The sequence below is a fragment of the Cetorhinus maximus genome, chromosome 22 (genome assembly GCF_964194155.1).
Source record: "Cetorhinus maximus chromosome 22, sCetMax3.hap1.1, whole genome shotgun sequence".
Taxonomy (NCBI): Eukaryota; Metazoa; Chordata; class Chondrichthyes; order Lamniformes; family Cetorhinidae; genus Cetorhinus; species Cetorhinus maximus.
Window position 1 is genome coordinate 51446097 of NC_135900.1, and position 17619 is coordinate 51463715.

The 17619-nt window shown below is 44.2% G+C and overlaps 1 protein-coding gene across 1 annotated transcript in view; it reads left to right on the forward strand.

The window, feature by feature from the left end:
* The window catches only part of fbln1 (fibulin 1), a 251443-nt gene that overhangs the window by 195811 nt on the left and 38013 nt on the right, over nt 1-17619 (forward strand). The window contains exon 16 of the mRNA XM_078568577.1: nt 2759-2890. Coding sequence (XP_078424703.1) covers nt 2759-2890 — 132 coding nt within the window. The remainder of the gene's footprint in view (nt 1-2758; nt 2891-17619) is intronic.

Sequence of the window (17619 nt, forward strand, 5' to 3'; positions counted from 1 at the left end):
CAGGATGAGGTGCACTGAGATTGAGAAGTTACATGACCAGAGACATACCATCATCTTCAAAGTTCTCAGTGATGCTGGGTACCATGGGCACCTGTTGCAGACAACTCAACAGAGCTGAGAACCATTTTCTCTGTGGAGCTCAGGTGATGCAGGTGTCCTCGTCCTCTGCCAGTTTTACTTTGCTCCCTTCTATTATGTGCCAACTTGTCCTGCAAGAGAGAGACCAGGATGTCAGTGATTGTGGTCGGGTGATGTACATTCAATCGCTGAATAGCTGGATACATGTGGAATCAGTGAGAGGCAGGTGTGAGGTTAGCCACATATAGGTGAACCAGAGTAGCTGGATTTTGGCTGAGTCCTGAATGCCAGGGACTGTTGATGGGTGAGTGATGGGAAAGTGGTGCGCTGAACAATGTTAGAGGTTGGTGGGTAGGAGATGTCATGTAAAGATGCATTTACTGATGTAAACCACTCTTGTGAGGTCACTAGACCTTTTGTGGTACTGCTGCCGGGTCCTTAGGTCCAGACTCTGGGAGTTGGCCTTGCTGGCCATCTGTCTCTTCTCCCTTCTGTGGGTTGTCCTTGTGGGCCTCCTGGCCCCTGAGTGGAGCCATGACATCTCTCCTGCTTCCACCTTCACCACTAATGCCTCCAGAACCAAATACATCACCTTGGAACCATCTCTTTGTCATTCCATTTTCTTTTAAATTTCTGCAATCTTATTTTAGTGCAGTTTCCCTTTAAAAGGAACAGACTGCCTTTAAGACCAGAATGTTGGCTACGCCACAGGCTCTCCCACTGTTAAGCGCAGAGGCAGTCAGCAGTGCAAATGGGAAGATAGTAGCAAGGAACTCACTCGGCTCCAAACTACAATAAGATAAGTGAGGTGGGAGCATGCTGCCAACCTCCAACAGAACCAGAACAAAAACAGGATTACCTGGAAAAACTCAGCAGGTCTGGCAGTATCGGCGGAGAAGAAAAGAGTTGACGTTTCGAGTCCTCATGACCCTTCGGCTCTGCCGAATCCTTGTTTGATTCCTTTGTTTCCAGCCTGCGCTTATGTTTTCATTATCCTTAGTGTCGGATGAATTTACTCATTTATTTATTTTGCCCAAGCTTCTTTTGTTGTCATCAGGAATCCTTCAAGGTGACATGTTCAGTGGAAAAGTGGTCCGGTTGCCCAAGGTAACTCTGAGTCCTCCTGCAAACTCCAATATGTTCAGAACAGGATATCAAACCTCATGTTGACCAACATTATTGATGGCCGCTTTTCTCCCAATAACAGCTGTGTAACAGACCTACTGATGGCATCACAATGAGAAGTGAATGCTTGCCCAATTATTGTCCAGGAAGTTTGTTCAGAACTCTCCCTATCACAGTCCTACTTTTCATATTGCTGCATGAAAGAAGGCCTGCAAGAGTGATCATATACCAGCACTGTGTGGCCACACCTTCTGTGATCCAACTAACATTTTTCTGGGTCCTGGCAAAACCATTTGGAAATTACTGTGGTAACCTGCCCTTTTAGAGTCTGGATCAGGAGAGGGGAAGAAACTAACATCTGCCATATGCTGCAGGGATACCTGTGGTGACCATTCACATTGATCTTGCACATTTGCATGTACAGTAATGGTCAGCTGTGGCCCAAAACTTGACTGTACCTATTTGCAGCCATGCTGCATTATGGACCCTATATCAGACAACTCCAATCCACAAAGAAGCTCGCACATGATGGGAAAATCAAGAAGGTAATGCAGTTCTGCTTTTAAAAAGGTTACCACTGTTTCTCCCTTTGCTGAAAGCTGACACTCATGTGATAGGATGCCATGGGCAATAGCAGCTGCCCAGTTTCTCACACAGCTCTTCAGTTGTGAATGTACACAGTGAGTGACATCAGGCTCTTCGAACATGGGTGACATCAAAGCTGAGCCTGTCCTTATCCAGTCTTTGCATGTTCCAGCTGTCGTTACCATATAGCAATTAGGAGCAAGAATCCTGTCCCTATTATTCTTAGCACAGGGACACTGAGGCCAGTTGTGACTATCCTGGCTGGCTTGATGATCTCACTATAGACTTGGGATTGAATCTGAGCCTTTTCTGATGTATGGCTCAATATCACATACAACTGACCATTTACCCAGTGACATATTGGGGAGATCTAATGATTAAAAATTTAAAGCATTTTTAAATACTTAAAATGGAACTGTGTGTGAGAGGCAAAGGAGAGAAATGATTTCTGAATGGTGAGTGGTCTGTCCTGTATTGAAGGAAGGTGCCAAGTCCTTCGAAAGCATTTGCTAAAGAGAAGGGAAGGAAAAGTCAAATGAAATTCACCCTGCACTATCACAAAGAGCAGAAACAGCGGAGGTCAAAATAAGGAGGAAACATAAATAGATGTCTTTCAAAATAAATAGGAATTTAAAAATCATGATGTTTAATTAAGGTACTGGCACCATTTGATCCAATGGGGCTCCAAGCCTAGACATTTCTATTGCACAAAAACTCTTGTCTCAGTTTGTTTACAATGGAATGAAATCAGGTGGCGATGCAGTGTAATGGAACTATTCAGGTATTGTGACTGTTCATTCTTTCTACATTTTCAGGCTTTGTCTGTTTTTATTTCACTCTTTTTATGTCAATGAGATGGCATGACAACAGAGTACAGTCAGAGAACATGTGGCTGTATCTCATGAAACTAACCCTGATATTTACAGAGGGCACAGAGGAGGGTAATTGACCTGATCTTTCCTTTTTGCAGAGATCATATTCCTCCGAGCAGCATCTCCAGCTTTTCCCAGTGTCCAGCCAGAGATTGTGTTCCGCATCACTGAAGGAAACATACGTAACTCCTTTGACATTATCAAACGATATGAAAATGCCATTACAATCGGTAAGCAATGTTGCATTTTGTTTCTTTTTAGTTTGCCTTGTGATCGATGTGAGGAATGTTGCAATCAAAGACAAAGAAGGAATTTTAACCCATGCCAACTGGCAAGAGTGTTGTGCGAAGACCTATAGCCCTTTTCAAGTGTAAGGACAGCAGTCTGCTTTCGTGTGTGTCTGTGAGAGGTCTTAATTGAGCTGATCTTAAGATTTCTGCCCCCAGAGGCAGAGTGTCTGATGGCAGAGTCACATGACTATGGGAAGCCAGTTAGTCAGTACAGCATTGCATTTCATATATAAAAAACAATACAAACACCCCCTTTTTCATATTAAAAAACAGATAAAAACATCCCCTTTTTTCCCAATGAACAAAAGACACATTTACATGTATTATCCTGTTGCCCACTATACACCAACTGTTCTCATGCATTAATAACTGTTTGTTGTACTAGTCAGTCACTTAATGTTCCATGTGCGTGTTGACATTTGCAGTATGTCTGGGTGATATTCCTTGTCCAGAGAATGTCATTCTCTTGGTCCTTGTTGCCTTGGTGACTGTTGTTGTTTCGTTGCAGTTGTTGGGGACTCGTGGACCTCTGGTATTGTTGGTAGTTCTGTACTCAGTACAGCTGGTGAGATCCCTTCTCCCTGACCGACTGGTTGCAGTGAAGGAGCAGCTTCGCTAGTTCAGTGTATATGCCTGTGGTTGCGCCTGTATATCTGGTTGAGTTTTTTTAGCTCCAGCTTCGAATTGACAACTGTAGAATTGTGGGTTATTCTTTTCTCCTGGTACCTTTGTGTTGTCTCTGAAATTTGTTTGGTCAGATCTCACACAGCTTACTTCAGTTAGTCAGTAGAGCATTGCATTTCCAAAACCCAAAACAAGTCCCGCTTCTGCTTGAATCTTGCCCACTAACATCTTAACTGGACCTTTTTGTTAGGCATCTGAAGTTCTTTCCTGACTTGAGTGGGAGCCTCATTAATATATGTTAATCAGAGTCCATAGCACCCAATGGCATTATAATGGTGTACTGAGCCAGGTACCCAAGGAGGGTACACTGCCTAGTAAAACATGATGGAAAAGAATAGGAGGCCCTCCTAAGGTGAGTCAAAACTTTTTCTTCACAAAGTCAGGAGGAGCCGGAGTCTTCTTCCAGGCCCCATGGAAAGGCTGGTCTGCTGTTGGCCTGGATTGCCCCTCTTTCTCGCCCACAAAATGGCCCAAAATTTCCCCCCTTAGCTCAGTGCTGACAGTTGATGCCCCCAAGCTCCATAGCTTTGACTTGCCAGATGTTTTTCAGTAGCCTATTTCCATTTCTGTTGGGAATTAAGGCAGATGGCTGCTGGAGGGGGAATGAGATGTTTCCTTTAAAATCAGCTGAGGCTTTCCATGGAGGCTCCAGTGTGGGTAAGGATTTTGGCTTCCCACCTGCAAATTAAATTCTACATTAAAGTACTTTATGCAGCAATAAGGTGACACTCAACCTGCATTGTCAATTCAGCCTGATTCACCGTGGCCACGGAGGGAAATTTGGAAGAAGTGATTTACTGCTGTCAGCTTATGTGCAATTAGTAATTTGTTCATTGTTCAAATATTAAGTTGCAGATCCCCAAAATTTAAATTGTTTCCACTATAAATAATATAATTTATTTATTTCAAGCTGCATATTTGAATATTTATCCTATTGTTCAAATAGTGGTACAGATAGAGATCCTAAATCAAATCATTTGGCACTGTTGCTCTTACTGCTGCCAAACGGTCTGCAGTGGTAAAGGTGCTGAGCAATGGTAAGATCAAACAAGTGAATGTATGTGAATTCCCAGTTTGGGCAACGTGCCTGCTATAAATTAGTATGTGTATTGTGAGCATTGTAAGCAGGTTCGGTGTATTGTAATTAGAAGATCATCTGCACTTTAAATAGAACATCATTGCCTGGAATTTCCTATGTGGATTTGTTGGATCTCTCATGGTGACTTGGCAGAGGTAGGTGAAAGCCCTGGTGAAATGGTTAAAAACAGCCCTTTATGTTGTTTCTCTGATGGTTCTACAATCTCTTGCCAGAGTTACAGAAGGCAATCAGGAGAACAACATTGAAATTCTCATTTAGCTTGGTAGTGAGCATTGTTAATAAAGTGACAGTGACACTAGAAATAGAACATGATGTGTAATCAAAGCAGAATATTGTGTATGATGTATAGAGAACATCATATACATTATAAATAGGACATAATGTCAAGTAAATGGAACACATGCATATTAAATAGAGTATATTGTGTAGTTTAAGTAGAACGTTAGTATTGTAAGAAGGTATACATTGCTGAAGAATGTGTGAGATGTAAATATCAAGGAGTAAGTTTCAATGGGGTTCCTCCTGCTTGACTGCTTTACCTTGGGGGAATTGTTACGGAAACCCCGGAGAAATTTTGTAAACACATATTTTTTGGGGCTTCCGTCAAAGTTACAATCAGTAAGCAGAACAACAACCCCTAATGTTTTGTATGGGCCGATATTGTGCTTCATTGGACTTTTTAACCTCGTTTTGCTGCTGGAAAGAGATGCGCCTGTACAAGGTTCAGTGCAGTTGTGCAAATGAAGGGATTAGGATGGGACAACGACATAGGAATTCTCCTCTCTCTTGGTCAGAATAAGAAAGATCATGATTGAGTTGAGATACTCTAGTTATTTACGATGAAACATTTTATGTGACATAAAGACACTGCAGTCTTTACCATAAAGAACGTAGTAGCTTCTCATACAATCTTTCTAACAAATTCAGCTCAAGACCAAAGGATTGACCAAGTTCTGTAGCCTTAGGAGAATAAAAATTTCTTCACCTAAGCTGCCTGGTTCCTGTACCATATGTAGTTATCCTGAAAATTCTGGCAGAATGTTTTCCTTCAAGTTTGCTTTGAGCATAATGTATTTGAGTTGTTTTCAGTTCTAACACTGAAGAATTTCTTATCTGCTCCTCAGAACTTGTTTCTTATCCCCACTACTGTCAGCATTGTTCCTTATGAATTCCTCAAGCCTTATTTGCAAGTCCTTCTTGTAGCTTACCAAGTCTCTTGCTGCCACATACTTTCCTCTCTCCAAACAACCTGGACAACAGGCAAAGAAAATTATACATTCTGATTTTGATCAGAAGTTTTGTCCTTGTTATCAAGTAATCTGGGCATAAGTCCTTTCTTCTAGTCACAAGTACGGGCGTTAAATGTTCATATTGAAAAGTCCAAAATCCTTCAGTTCCTCCTCAGGTAAATGAGAAATTGAACACACATTTTAAATTTAACTGCACCTCCAAACAGAATTCTTCTCATTAAAAGTATATTAATTCATTAAACACATCAAATGCTGTTGTTTCAAGAAGCTCAGATCACTCATATCAAGGTATTTTAAATTATACAAATGAGAATAAAAGTGTTACAATCATGAATGGTAACAAATAACACAGACATGATTCTCACCCAGGAATTCTGCCCCACATTATAGACCATTAACAAAGAAACAGGCCCAACTGATCTCTGCCTGTGTTTCTCTAAATCTAACTATCAAAACCCTTCATAAATTAAACTTTTCCATTAGGTCACCCTCAGCCTCCTCTTTTCTAGAAAAAAGAGCCTCACTCTATTCGGCCTTTCCTGATATTAATAGTTACTCAGTTCTGATATCACCATTGTAAATCTTCCCCATTGCCTCCATATTCTATTTTTGATATCAAGATCAGAACTGTACTCAATACTCTAAATATGTCCTAACCCAGGTTATATACATGTTTAGTATAACTTTCCTGCTTTTGAATCCTATTTATCTAGGAATGATACCAAATGATTTATTTGCACTTTTATGGCCTTGCTAACTTGCATCGCTATTTTTAACAATTTGTGAATGTGTGCCACTAGCTCCCTTATCTCCACTATTCCGTTTAGACTCTTATTTCTCAAGTAGCATCTTACCAAAATGCACCACCTCACACTTATCTACACTGAAATTCATTTGCCATTTACACACTCATCCTACAAGTATATTCATGTCTTCTTACATTTGTCACAGTCTTCCTATTAAATATAACCCCAATTTGGTGTCAATTTGGTTAAATAATTCCTCTAATTAAAAAAAAGCTGGAGTTGTAGGCTTGGGAACAGATGACATCCCATTATTCATGAATGAGGATATTCCCCCATTCAGAGCTCTCTCTTATGGCCTGCAGGTTCATACATAATGGAGGGATGGGATGACCAAATTTTACAAACATCTTTAAAGCCTCAGCTTGAAGGGTTATATTTACTTGCATTTCAGTGTGGTTGTAAGTCTTTTGAGTCTATTGTACTACAGGAGAAGCCAACCACCAATCTTGAAATTGATCTGCAAGTTGCATCCAGGAGAAACATAAGAAAAGGTGAGGGAAGGCGTGGTTTAGACATCCAGACAAAACACAATGTGAGAAAAAAGTAGCATAGCTTAGGTTCACGTTTTAATTGCTTGCAATCTAGGACAAAGCACAATTACTTCTGCTCAGCTATTTATAGTAATTTTAGTCATTCAGGAAAGGATATACTCAATGTTGTTCTCACTTATTCATTCACATTATGTAGATTGCTGGCAATGTGATGATTTAGGATGACTGCTGGATTGATGTTTAGTAATCTATGTGAAGTTGGGGAAATGGAGTTATGAATATGGTTATGAAGGGAGACTTTTAAACTGCTGAGAGCATATCATAGATATATTGAGTTCTAATGCCCGTTCAGATCTCTTAAAGGAGTCTTCTGAGCAATAATTCTTCTGATGTTGTACTCTATAATCCTCCACCTCCAAAGCAGCTAGGACCACCACTTCAGAAGGCTTCATGTACAGATCATTGCAAGCCACAGTTGTGTGGGATGCACACTCTGGAATATTGCAGGGACCCTTCTGATGTATCAAGGCAACAAATATGCTCTTTCAAGAACGTTATGGTTCTCTGTACACCATTACTTGGCCAAGGCATGTACCTCACTGTCATGCTCCTCATTATCCACGCAGCAAGGAATCTTCCTTGTTGCCCAAAAGCCATCCATTCACCTGACAATCTCCCTGGAAGAGCTCATGGAATTCCTGAAGATGAAAATTTTGCCTTCATATGAATCAATGTGAATTGCATCAATATAATAAAGGCAAAATACTGCAGATGCTGGAAATTTGAAACGGAAACAAAAAATGCTGGAAAAACTCAGCAGGTCTGACAGCATCTGTGGAGAAAGAGACAGAGATAACGTTTCAAGTCCATATGACTCTTCTTCAGATCTGTCGGAGAGAAGAGCAGTACTTCTTCAAGGTGGGCATTCCTGGAAGAGAAGTGGCAGTGGATTAAAAACTAAATTAAAGACAAAATACTGCGGATGCTGGAAATTTGAAACAGAAACAAAAAATGCTGGAAAAACTCAGCAGGTCTGACATCATCTGTGGAGAGAGAGACAGAGATAATGTTTCGAGTCCGTATGACTCTTCTTCAGATCGGAGAAGAGTCATACGGACTCGAAACATTCTCTCTGTCTCTCTCTCTCTCCACAGATACTGTCAGACCTGCTGAATTGCATCAATGACTAGTATACATTCCTATGGCCAGGACTTTCCCGTCGGCGAGCGGGGGGTGGGGTCCGCTCGCCGACGCGTAAATTGATGCGCAGTGATGTCGAGTGGAACTCCCGACATCAGCAGAATCAGCTGTGCGCCCGCCGACCTGTCAATGGCCAATTGAGGCCATTGACAGAGTCAATTAAGTAATTAATGGACCTGCCCATCCAACCTTAAGGTTGGCGGGCAGGCCAGGAGTCTTGGCGGGCATTAGAAAAGGCATGAAACCTCATCCACGGGTGGGATGAGGTTTCATGTGGGTTTTTAAAAATTTAATTAAAGTTTTTTTAAAAAGTTATGGACATGTCCCAACTCATGTGACAGTGTCACATGAGGGGACATGTCAGGGATTTTTTTTTCTCTATTTCTAATACTTTTTACAGTAGAGACGATCTCCCTGAGGCAGCACTTAGCTCATGCGCGTTAGAGCGCACTCTCGGGTCCAGGGATTCCCCCGCCGGCTGCACAGGGAGCGCATAGCGCTTCCGTACGGACGTCACGCTGGGCGGACCTTAATTGGCCCGCCCACGTAAAATGGCAGCTCGCCCCCAATCGGGGACGCCGATCGGAGGCGCGCCCACTCTTCAACTTCCCCCCCCACCGATAGGGGGAAGGTTCTGGCCATAAAGTGCCCTACTCTTATGCAAAGCTCTTCATTGAGATCTTAACCTCGTTTCTTATTTTCTCATATGCTCTCAATCTGTGTTTTCTAAATAGTATGTCACTCACATGGTGAATAGAATGTGATGTATATGGGAACAAGAAAATTGTGTGTCTTGTAAATTGAATGTTGACTGTAATGTAAACAGAATATTGTGTGTGTTATAAATAGACTGCTGTGTATATTGTAAATAGAGCATTATGGGTGTTATAAACAGAGTGTTATGCGTTTGGTAAATATAAGTTTTTATTAGATTGTGAATAGAAAATTGTGAGCATTGTGAATATAACATTGAGGGTGGAATTGTCCCAGATTTGCACTGAGTGCGATATCGGGCAGGTAAAACAAGGTTTTCCCCACTGGCTGCAATGGAGCCTTTTCACGCTGTGTTGTCCCAAACCAGCCGCATTAATTATGCATTCCTGGGATACACGCCGTTTCGAAGGCGGGTGGGCTCCGATTCACCTGCCATGCCACAACCTTGCCTCTTCATCACGCCAGGCACCACATTAAAGTAAAGCTGTGCTCGGTGCTTCGAGCCCAGGACTGCAGCAAAGAAGACATGGCCCCAAAGAGCAAGAAGACTGCAGCCCTCGAGCACCTTTTGGATGCAATAGTGGCTCACTGTGATGTCCTCTACCCCCGCTCTGGCCACAGGAGGGGAGCTACATTACTACCCCGGCTTGGTAGGCAATGGCAGTGGTGATCAGTGCCAATGTTGCACAGAAGAGGTTGGCCATCCAATGCAGATAGAGGATAAATGATCTCATCCGTGCAGCCAGGGTATGGCAACCATCTCATCACTCTAAACTCACACACTCAAGCCCATCACACATTAACTGGCATCTCACTCGCTGCCAGCTCAATGGATATCACCACTCACTGGGCAGAATTTTCTGCCTACCGGGCGGGTGGGTCCGACCCAATCTCCGGCGGGCGAGGACCCGATCCCCACTGGAGAAGCGGGCCCTGCCGCCATTTTAAGTGGGCGGGTCAATTAAGGCCCACCGAGCATGACACCCGGTGGGAAGCACTATGTGCAAATGCAAGAGTGCGCTCTTTTGAGCATACGTACGAAAGAGCGCACACCTCCCTGAGGCTAAGTGCTGCCTCAGGGAGATCGCTGACAGCTGTATAAACTTTAAAAATAGAAAAACGAAAAAATCCTTAACATGTCCCCCTCATGTGACAAGTCACATGAGATGGGACATGTTCATAAATTTCACTAAAACTTTATTGAACTTTTTAAATCCCTACCGGTGGATGAGGTTTCATGTTTGTTCTATTCCCCGCCGGGGCTCCTGGCCTGCCCGCCAACTTTAAGGTTGGACGGGCAAGTCCTTTAATTGTTTTAATGATCCTGTCAATGGCCTCAATTGGTCATTGACAGGTCGGTGGGCCCGCAGCTAATTTTGCTGCGCCCCCCGCCTTCCTGAAAATTTAAATGGGGCGGGATGACATCGGGTTCTCCCCAACGTCATCCTGCGTCATTTTGCGCATCAGTGAGCCTCCTCGCCGATGGCAAAATTCAGCCCACTCTCTCACAGACACCCTCACATGTCCATCTGGCCTCATCTCCCCTGGAGATTGCCTCCACAGTGCTCACCATCTTGAGGCCACTTGCATAGATCAACATGTGTCCCCACACACACACCCTAGGATACCGTCCTTCCCCAGTACAGCCCTCATCCTACAGCCTCTTTCCTTGCCTGTGGCCACTTCTCCCCTTCCCCAAGCAAGACCCTTCCCTACAGCCGTTGAAAAGCCACCCAAATATGGCTGATCTAGTAGATGGAGGCCCGCTTGTGATCCCCCCTAAAAGTGATGTGGTGCTATCTGTGAAGCCTGGTGCTGATGACTGCGAGTGCTAACTGAAGCAAGGTAGGCAAACAAACCTTGAAGTCCCAAGCAAAGTGCAGCCCGCCAAGTACACGCCTTATATATGTTGTTGTGAAACACGTCAGCGTGTTTCCCCACCGACGTGGGCAGACAATCCAGCAGGGGGGTATGAATAGGGCGGGCTGAACTTATGATGATATGCTGATTTATTACAATGAGGTTCCTGACATCCAATGGCGGGGAACGCGCCCACCATCTGCAGGCAGAGCAGATGATAGCAAACTGGTTTCACAATGTCGTGAAACCAATTTTTGGCTTTCCCGCCATGTTGTCCACTCACACCACCGAACCTGCCCGACACCCACGGGCACGGAAAATCCCGGCCTGTATGCAATGCAAATTGAATATGATGTGCACTGTGAGTAGAGTGTAGAGTTTACTGTGAATAGAACATTATATGTTCTGAACATGGAACATTGTGCTCACTGCCAATAGAATGTAGTGTATCCTTTAATTAAAACAGAATATTGTGTGTCCCTTAAACAAAATATCTAAATATAATACAAAATACATTGAATGTAATGTGTGCTGTAAATAAAATGGATACAATCAATATTCACATAAACGTTCTATGTAGGGATCAAGTGACCTATTTACAGTACACACAATTTCCTACTTAGAGATTTTCTTCCATTTCCATAGACATTCATTGAATGGTAGCAACTCATTGATCACATTTGAATAAGCAGAAAAATAGTTTGAGCCTCCCGCTATAAGGTGGATTACTCCTTCACCCCACTCTCCCCCAACCATCGCCTGATCTGTGCTAAAACTGATGTTGTGTAAATTGTAAATAAAATGCTTGTACTGTAAATAAAATATTGTAAATCTTTTAAACAGAATATTACATGTATTGTAGAATGCATAAGTAAATCATTGTATGTGTATAAAATAGCATGGCATGTTCACTGTAAATTGGACGTGACCTGTATTGTAAATTGAAAGTTGGGAGCTTGGAAAAGAATATTTGTTTAATGCTATGACAACAATTTTGCGTGTATTGCAAATGAAACATAGAACACTGGGTATATTGTTAGTAGAATATTTTATGTGTTGTTCATAAAACAGTGTTTATATTATAAACAGAACATTGCGCTTGCTGGAAATAGAATGTTGTGTGCCCTATAAATACAATGGTGTAGAAAGTAAATAGAACTTTACATGGCTTGTAAATAATGTCATGCATGTTGTCAGCAAAAGATGGTGTGTATTTTAAATTGAGCATTTAGTGTGGATTTACAAGTGCATCAAGTATATTGTAAGTAGAACATTGTGCATAAATGAGAGTGACTTGTGATATAAGTAGAAAATTGAGTGTGTTGCAAATAGAGCATAGGGCTGGATTTGACAGTATGCAACGGGGTCAGGTTGGTGGAAGTGAATACACATGGCATGCCTGCTCCCACCCATCTTAGTGTTCCCACTGCGCTTAAGAGTCGGCCAGCCAATTAGCGGTAGATTGGTGGGACTGTCGGCCAACTGGCACCTAACCAGTAGGACTCGCTACAAGTTGTTGGCCTAGGATGGGATGTCCTGCAGCAGCGGGGTGGGGCTGTTAACCAGCAGGTGGTTCCAGGCAGCATCTGGCTACCCATCATTACTGAGGAAAGGCTGCACTGCTTGCAAAGAGGTGAAGAGATTGAAGCTGTAGGGCAGAACATCTGCCGTCATCTTGGTGACTCCTGTGGCAGCTGCAGTTCCTGCGATTTGCAGATAAGAAAGGAGGAAATAATAACTGCTCCTCCAGGGTGCCCACCCACTTCCAACGGATCAATTATACACTGATGTAGCCATATCATTGGCTGCCTGGAGGAGGTCAGAGGCCGGACAAGCCCACAGTTTGATGATGACTCCCCCAGGCTATGAATGAATGGCGGGATGCTCTCATACTCCAGTATGGGAAGAGGAGACATCCCTACCGTGCCAAGCAAGCCTGGATAGAGGTGGCAGAGGAGGTCAGCAGCTGTGGAATTGTCTGGTGGATGTGTCTGTAGTATCGCAAGAGGCTGAACAACCTTATTCATCCTGCAAGGGTGAGTGACAAACCTAATTCTCAATGTGGACGTATACCCACAGGAAGGTATGCTGGTGACGTGCACTGGGAAGTGGGAAATGAGTCAATGAATGCTCAGTGGCTAGGATGCATATTCATGGAGCCTCGGCAATCTGCATGTCTTCAGAGGACTGGGTGGTGGTGGACAGAAAGAAAGGATCACACGCGAGGAGCATTGCCAAGCAGCGAAGTTAATGACTTAAGTTGTGGGCTTACCTTGAGGGCATGACCTCTCCAGAGATGAGACTCATGATTCTTCCATTGTCTTCACAGGAGAAGAGGGCCCATGGTGCCCATGAGAGGTTGTGGCCCAGTGAGGGTGTGCCTAACCTGGCATTTATGACACCGGCGGAAGAGGGCATCCTGCAGCTGGCCAGTCAATAGGGTTGCTGATCCATTAGCCACAGAGAGACTAAATTTCATGAAGGGCAGGGTAAGAATCCAAGAGACCATTGCAATGCCGAAGGAAGGAATGAGTTGGATTCATCTAAAGGGTGGGAGGGCATCACTCTCAGTCATGGGTTAAATGACGAAGGTGTCTGTCCAAAATGCGGCAATCTCTTTATCATCTTAATCTGAACTGTGGAGTGGTACTAATCTTTATGTCTTCTCCAACAGATTGGTCATTGGTCCCAGCAGCCACCATCCCTGAGGGACTAGCATTGACCTTTGAGGAAGTTGAGGGGATCTCAGAGGGTGCACTGTCCTATCCATGCTCTGCACCTTCCACCTCCTCAGATACTTGCATTTCGGTGGGTTTACGCACCTCGGCTGAATGGGAAGCACAAACTGGTTTATGCACCAAACAAGTGTTAGACCAGCTGTTGGAGGCTGCAATAGTCCAGGTTTCTGAGTGTGGGAATGCTGAGTCCCAGGCAGATGATGAACCTCTGGACTTGTCCATAAGGAAGCAGATGCTGGACATCCAATGGGGGTTGTGTGAAGATCTGGTGGAGATTCCAGAGGGTAGTACACCCTGGCAAGGACAAGCGGAGGAATCCATCCAGGTAATGAGCGCTGCGATCTCCCTCTTGTCAGCATGTGTGCCTTCCTCCGTTGAGAGAATAGTGACTCTCATGGAGAGGCAGATCCAGCAGACCAGTTAGTGGCTGCAATTCATTGCCTTGTCACTGAGCTCAAGCAGGCAGTGCCAAGACAAGAGGGGGAACAGGGCACCTGGAGTCTCCGCCAGGTTCTCTTGCCCCTCAGGTAAGCAGGCTAGGACCAACTGGACCTAGTGACGGAAGCTGAGCAACAGCTGTCTGATCTGGGGGCTCCTCTCAGGATTCTCTTGATAGATGCAGATGCTCCTCTGCCCCACTGCCAGTGAGACCAGCACCTCAGGGTGCCGTGGCAATAGAGGAGGCTGCTGTCACTGTGCGGGATTCCCTCACAATGCTGGGGTCCTCATAGTCAGAGGACATCTGCCAGGGTCATCACTGGCAAAGGGACATCAAGGTCAGTAGTCTGCCTCCAGTGCAGCTGACAGCAAAGTGGGAGATCCATGGTGTAGCATCCATAAAAGAATTAAGAAATCACAGTAGACACCCATGGGTCATTTTGGAGTGTTGCCTTACCTGGTATTACTGTGTGAGTGTTGAGGACCTTTATTAAATGATTCTGACCAAGAATAAATGTGCTGTTGTTGTGAGGGGTCTCGTGGTTAGATGGCTATTTAAATGTCACCTAGTCCATGCTGCTTCATGGTGTTTGTGTCAGCAGCTTTCTCACAGGCTTCCTAGGTGATGAAATATATGGTGCTGGCCTTGGCTCTGCTGACTTGGAATGATCATACAGGGTCACAGATCAGAAGACTGTGGCACACAGACCTTGTTGACAGTCCTCCACATCCTCAGGAGAAGCATCTCATTATGAGAGAGTCCCAAGTCTCCGTAGCACCCACTCCCTGTTGGTCCTCGGGCGCAATGGCAGGTCAGTCTGGATCCTCCTAATCGTCTTCCAAATTCTCTTCAGATTTGTCATCCGAGGATGCGGTCCACTCACCTAGATCCTCTCATACCGGGGCATCCCCCTCTGGAGTGCAAGATTGTGAAGGGTGCAGCATACCACAACAATTAAGGAGACATAAGCTGATGCCTACTTTGTGAGCCACCAGGTCCTGGTGGATGCATGGCTCTCGTTGTGTCATTACTCAGTCTCTGTTCATGGGTTCCTTGCCAGGTCATGAGCCATCTCTTCACCCTTATCATCAAGTATCCACCCCTCCAATAGCAGTGTTGGTGAGAATAGCTGTGGATCCTGGGAGTGCCTCTGAGGATGTAGGTATCCTGACAACTCCCAGGGTATCGCGCATAGGCCTGCATGACCCTCTGGCAGTTGTCACGTATAATTTGTACATTCAAGGAGTGAAACCCCTTACGGTTCAGAAATGCGCCTGGCTGGCCCATGGGAGCCTTGATGGCTATATGTGTGCAGTCTATGACTCCCTGCACTTTAGGGAATGCAGCTATGGCACTAAACCCTCTGGGTCTCTCAGCCTGGCTGCCCTCATTCATTGTGTAGTTGATGAAGTCACTTCCTCTCTGCATTTTAGAGGAGTCTCCTCCATGGTGCACAGTGCCCATGGGGACAGTGACCTCTGACTTCCCAGTTAGACTTCCACTTGGGGGCAGAAGTGTTCCAGGGGACATGGATCAACTTCGGGGATGCCCATTCCCAAACCAAAGTCACAAGCTCATGAGCCAACAATTGGTTTAGCCAATAGCTTTATGGCAGATTTAAATGGGGACCAGGGAAGTTCCCAAATAGACCAAGAAAGAGTGAGGGTGATACTTCCCTTAGCTGAAGAGCAAGAGGGAAGTACAGCAGGAACAGAACACTCACTTGACGATAATAGTGTTCCAAAAGACAGGAAACAGCTTAGGGGAAAACCCATTCCCGAAACTAAAAAGGAAGAGAGGAACAGTAAGGATGAATTAGGGGGAGACATAAGTGAATCCCACATTGAACCCCCTACTATCCGACTAACCAACAGAGAAAATTGGACCCCATATTCACCCACCTTAATGCAGAACCGCGAGGCAACCTGACAGGGCTGCCCACTGCATTTGAAATGACCTGTACAGACAAACCAGTCTGCTCCACTGTAGCTCTCCCTGGTATGAGTGTGGGAGAGATCCCTGCCATAAGATAACATCTCTATCATCCAGGCCCAGAAAAGCTGGCCCAGGTTCCGGAGAAGATCACCCACCTGTTGCAGTACCAGCCAATACAGCCTAGTAGTAACTGGAAGATCCCAGTTGTGTTCGCACACAAGCCGGACACCCTAAGCTGGAATCCCTGTAGGAGGCCAAAATCACATTAGAAACCCCAATCTCCTGGCTATCAGCTTGGCCACAGTGCCTAGGTATGAGCAACTGAATTCACAAGTTATGAAGATGGACAGGGAAGAGTTAAGCTCGACAAGAGCAGCTCAGCCCTATAGTCAAAAACATTGACATTTACAGAGTGAGAAACCCAGAATACCCCTGCAGGTAGCCCAGAGCAGCTTGACCGTTATCAACAACCTGGATGCTAATACCCATGTAAAACCCCCTGACCATTTAGACAACACATAGTCAGGATTTGCACAGGCATTGTGTTCTGAAAGAAATGTCTCTGCTTACACCTGACCCCAAAAGAAAAAGAAAACATTCAGAACTCTAATCCCTGAATAGTCTTTCCCCAATAAAGATAGATTTTGATGTCCCCAGGTCAACCTAAACATTACCCGCATTGAAGGAAAGGTCAATGTTATTGCTGATGTGCTACCCTGAATTTAAACTTCAGAACTGCAGCAGGGAACTGACATTGCCCATGCTAGCTGTATGGCTGAGTTTCCAAAGAACGAGAGAATGACTGTGTACCTCCTTACATCTAGGTTTTCTTTTGCAAGACCACATTAAAAAAAATGAAATAGAATTCATTTTTGTCACCAAGGGTGAAAGGACTGTTGGGTTCCTATGACATGAGAAGAGTCCCAACACCTTATATTCAAAATTTTATCCTTATTGCTAGTTTTCAAAATGGATTTCTTGCTGAACTAAAAAGATGGCCGCTACAAGCCACCTGACCACAGTTTGGTCCTTTGTCTAGGAGCTATCCCTAGAATTTGCAAGGACAAAGGAAGTCTTTGCTCATCTTCTAGAAAGAGGAAACAGGCACAGTTTGGTTGTCTCTCTCCTGTCTGTAACACTAGCATGCCCACAATTTCTACCCATATTTTCCTGAGCAACCAAGGATGCATCCCTTTGGAAATAGGTGACATCCATTTTAAGTATTGCTAGCCTTTCTAATATCTCCTCTTTAACTATTTTTACCTAATCCAGCATGAGGTGCTACACAAAGTCTGCAGATGATATGAAACTTGGAAATGTAGTAAACAATGAGGAGAATAGTAACAGATCTCAAGAGGCCATAGACAAATCATAACAACAACTTGTATTTATGAAGCAGCCTTGCCATAAAATGTCCCATGATGCTTCATAGGGCTATATAAAATCTGACATA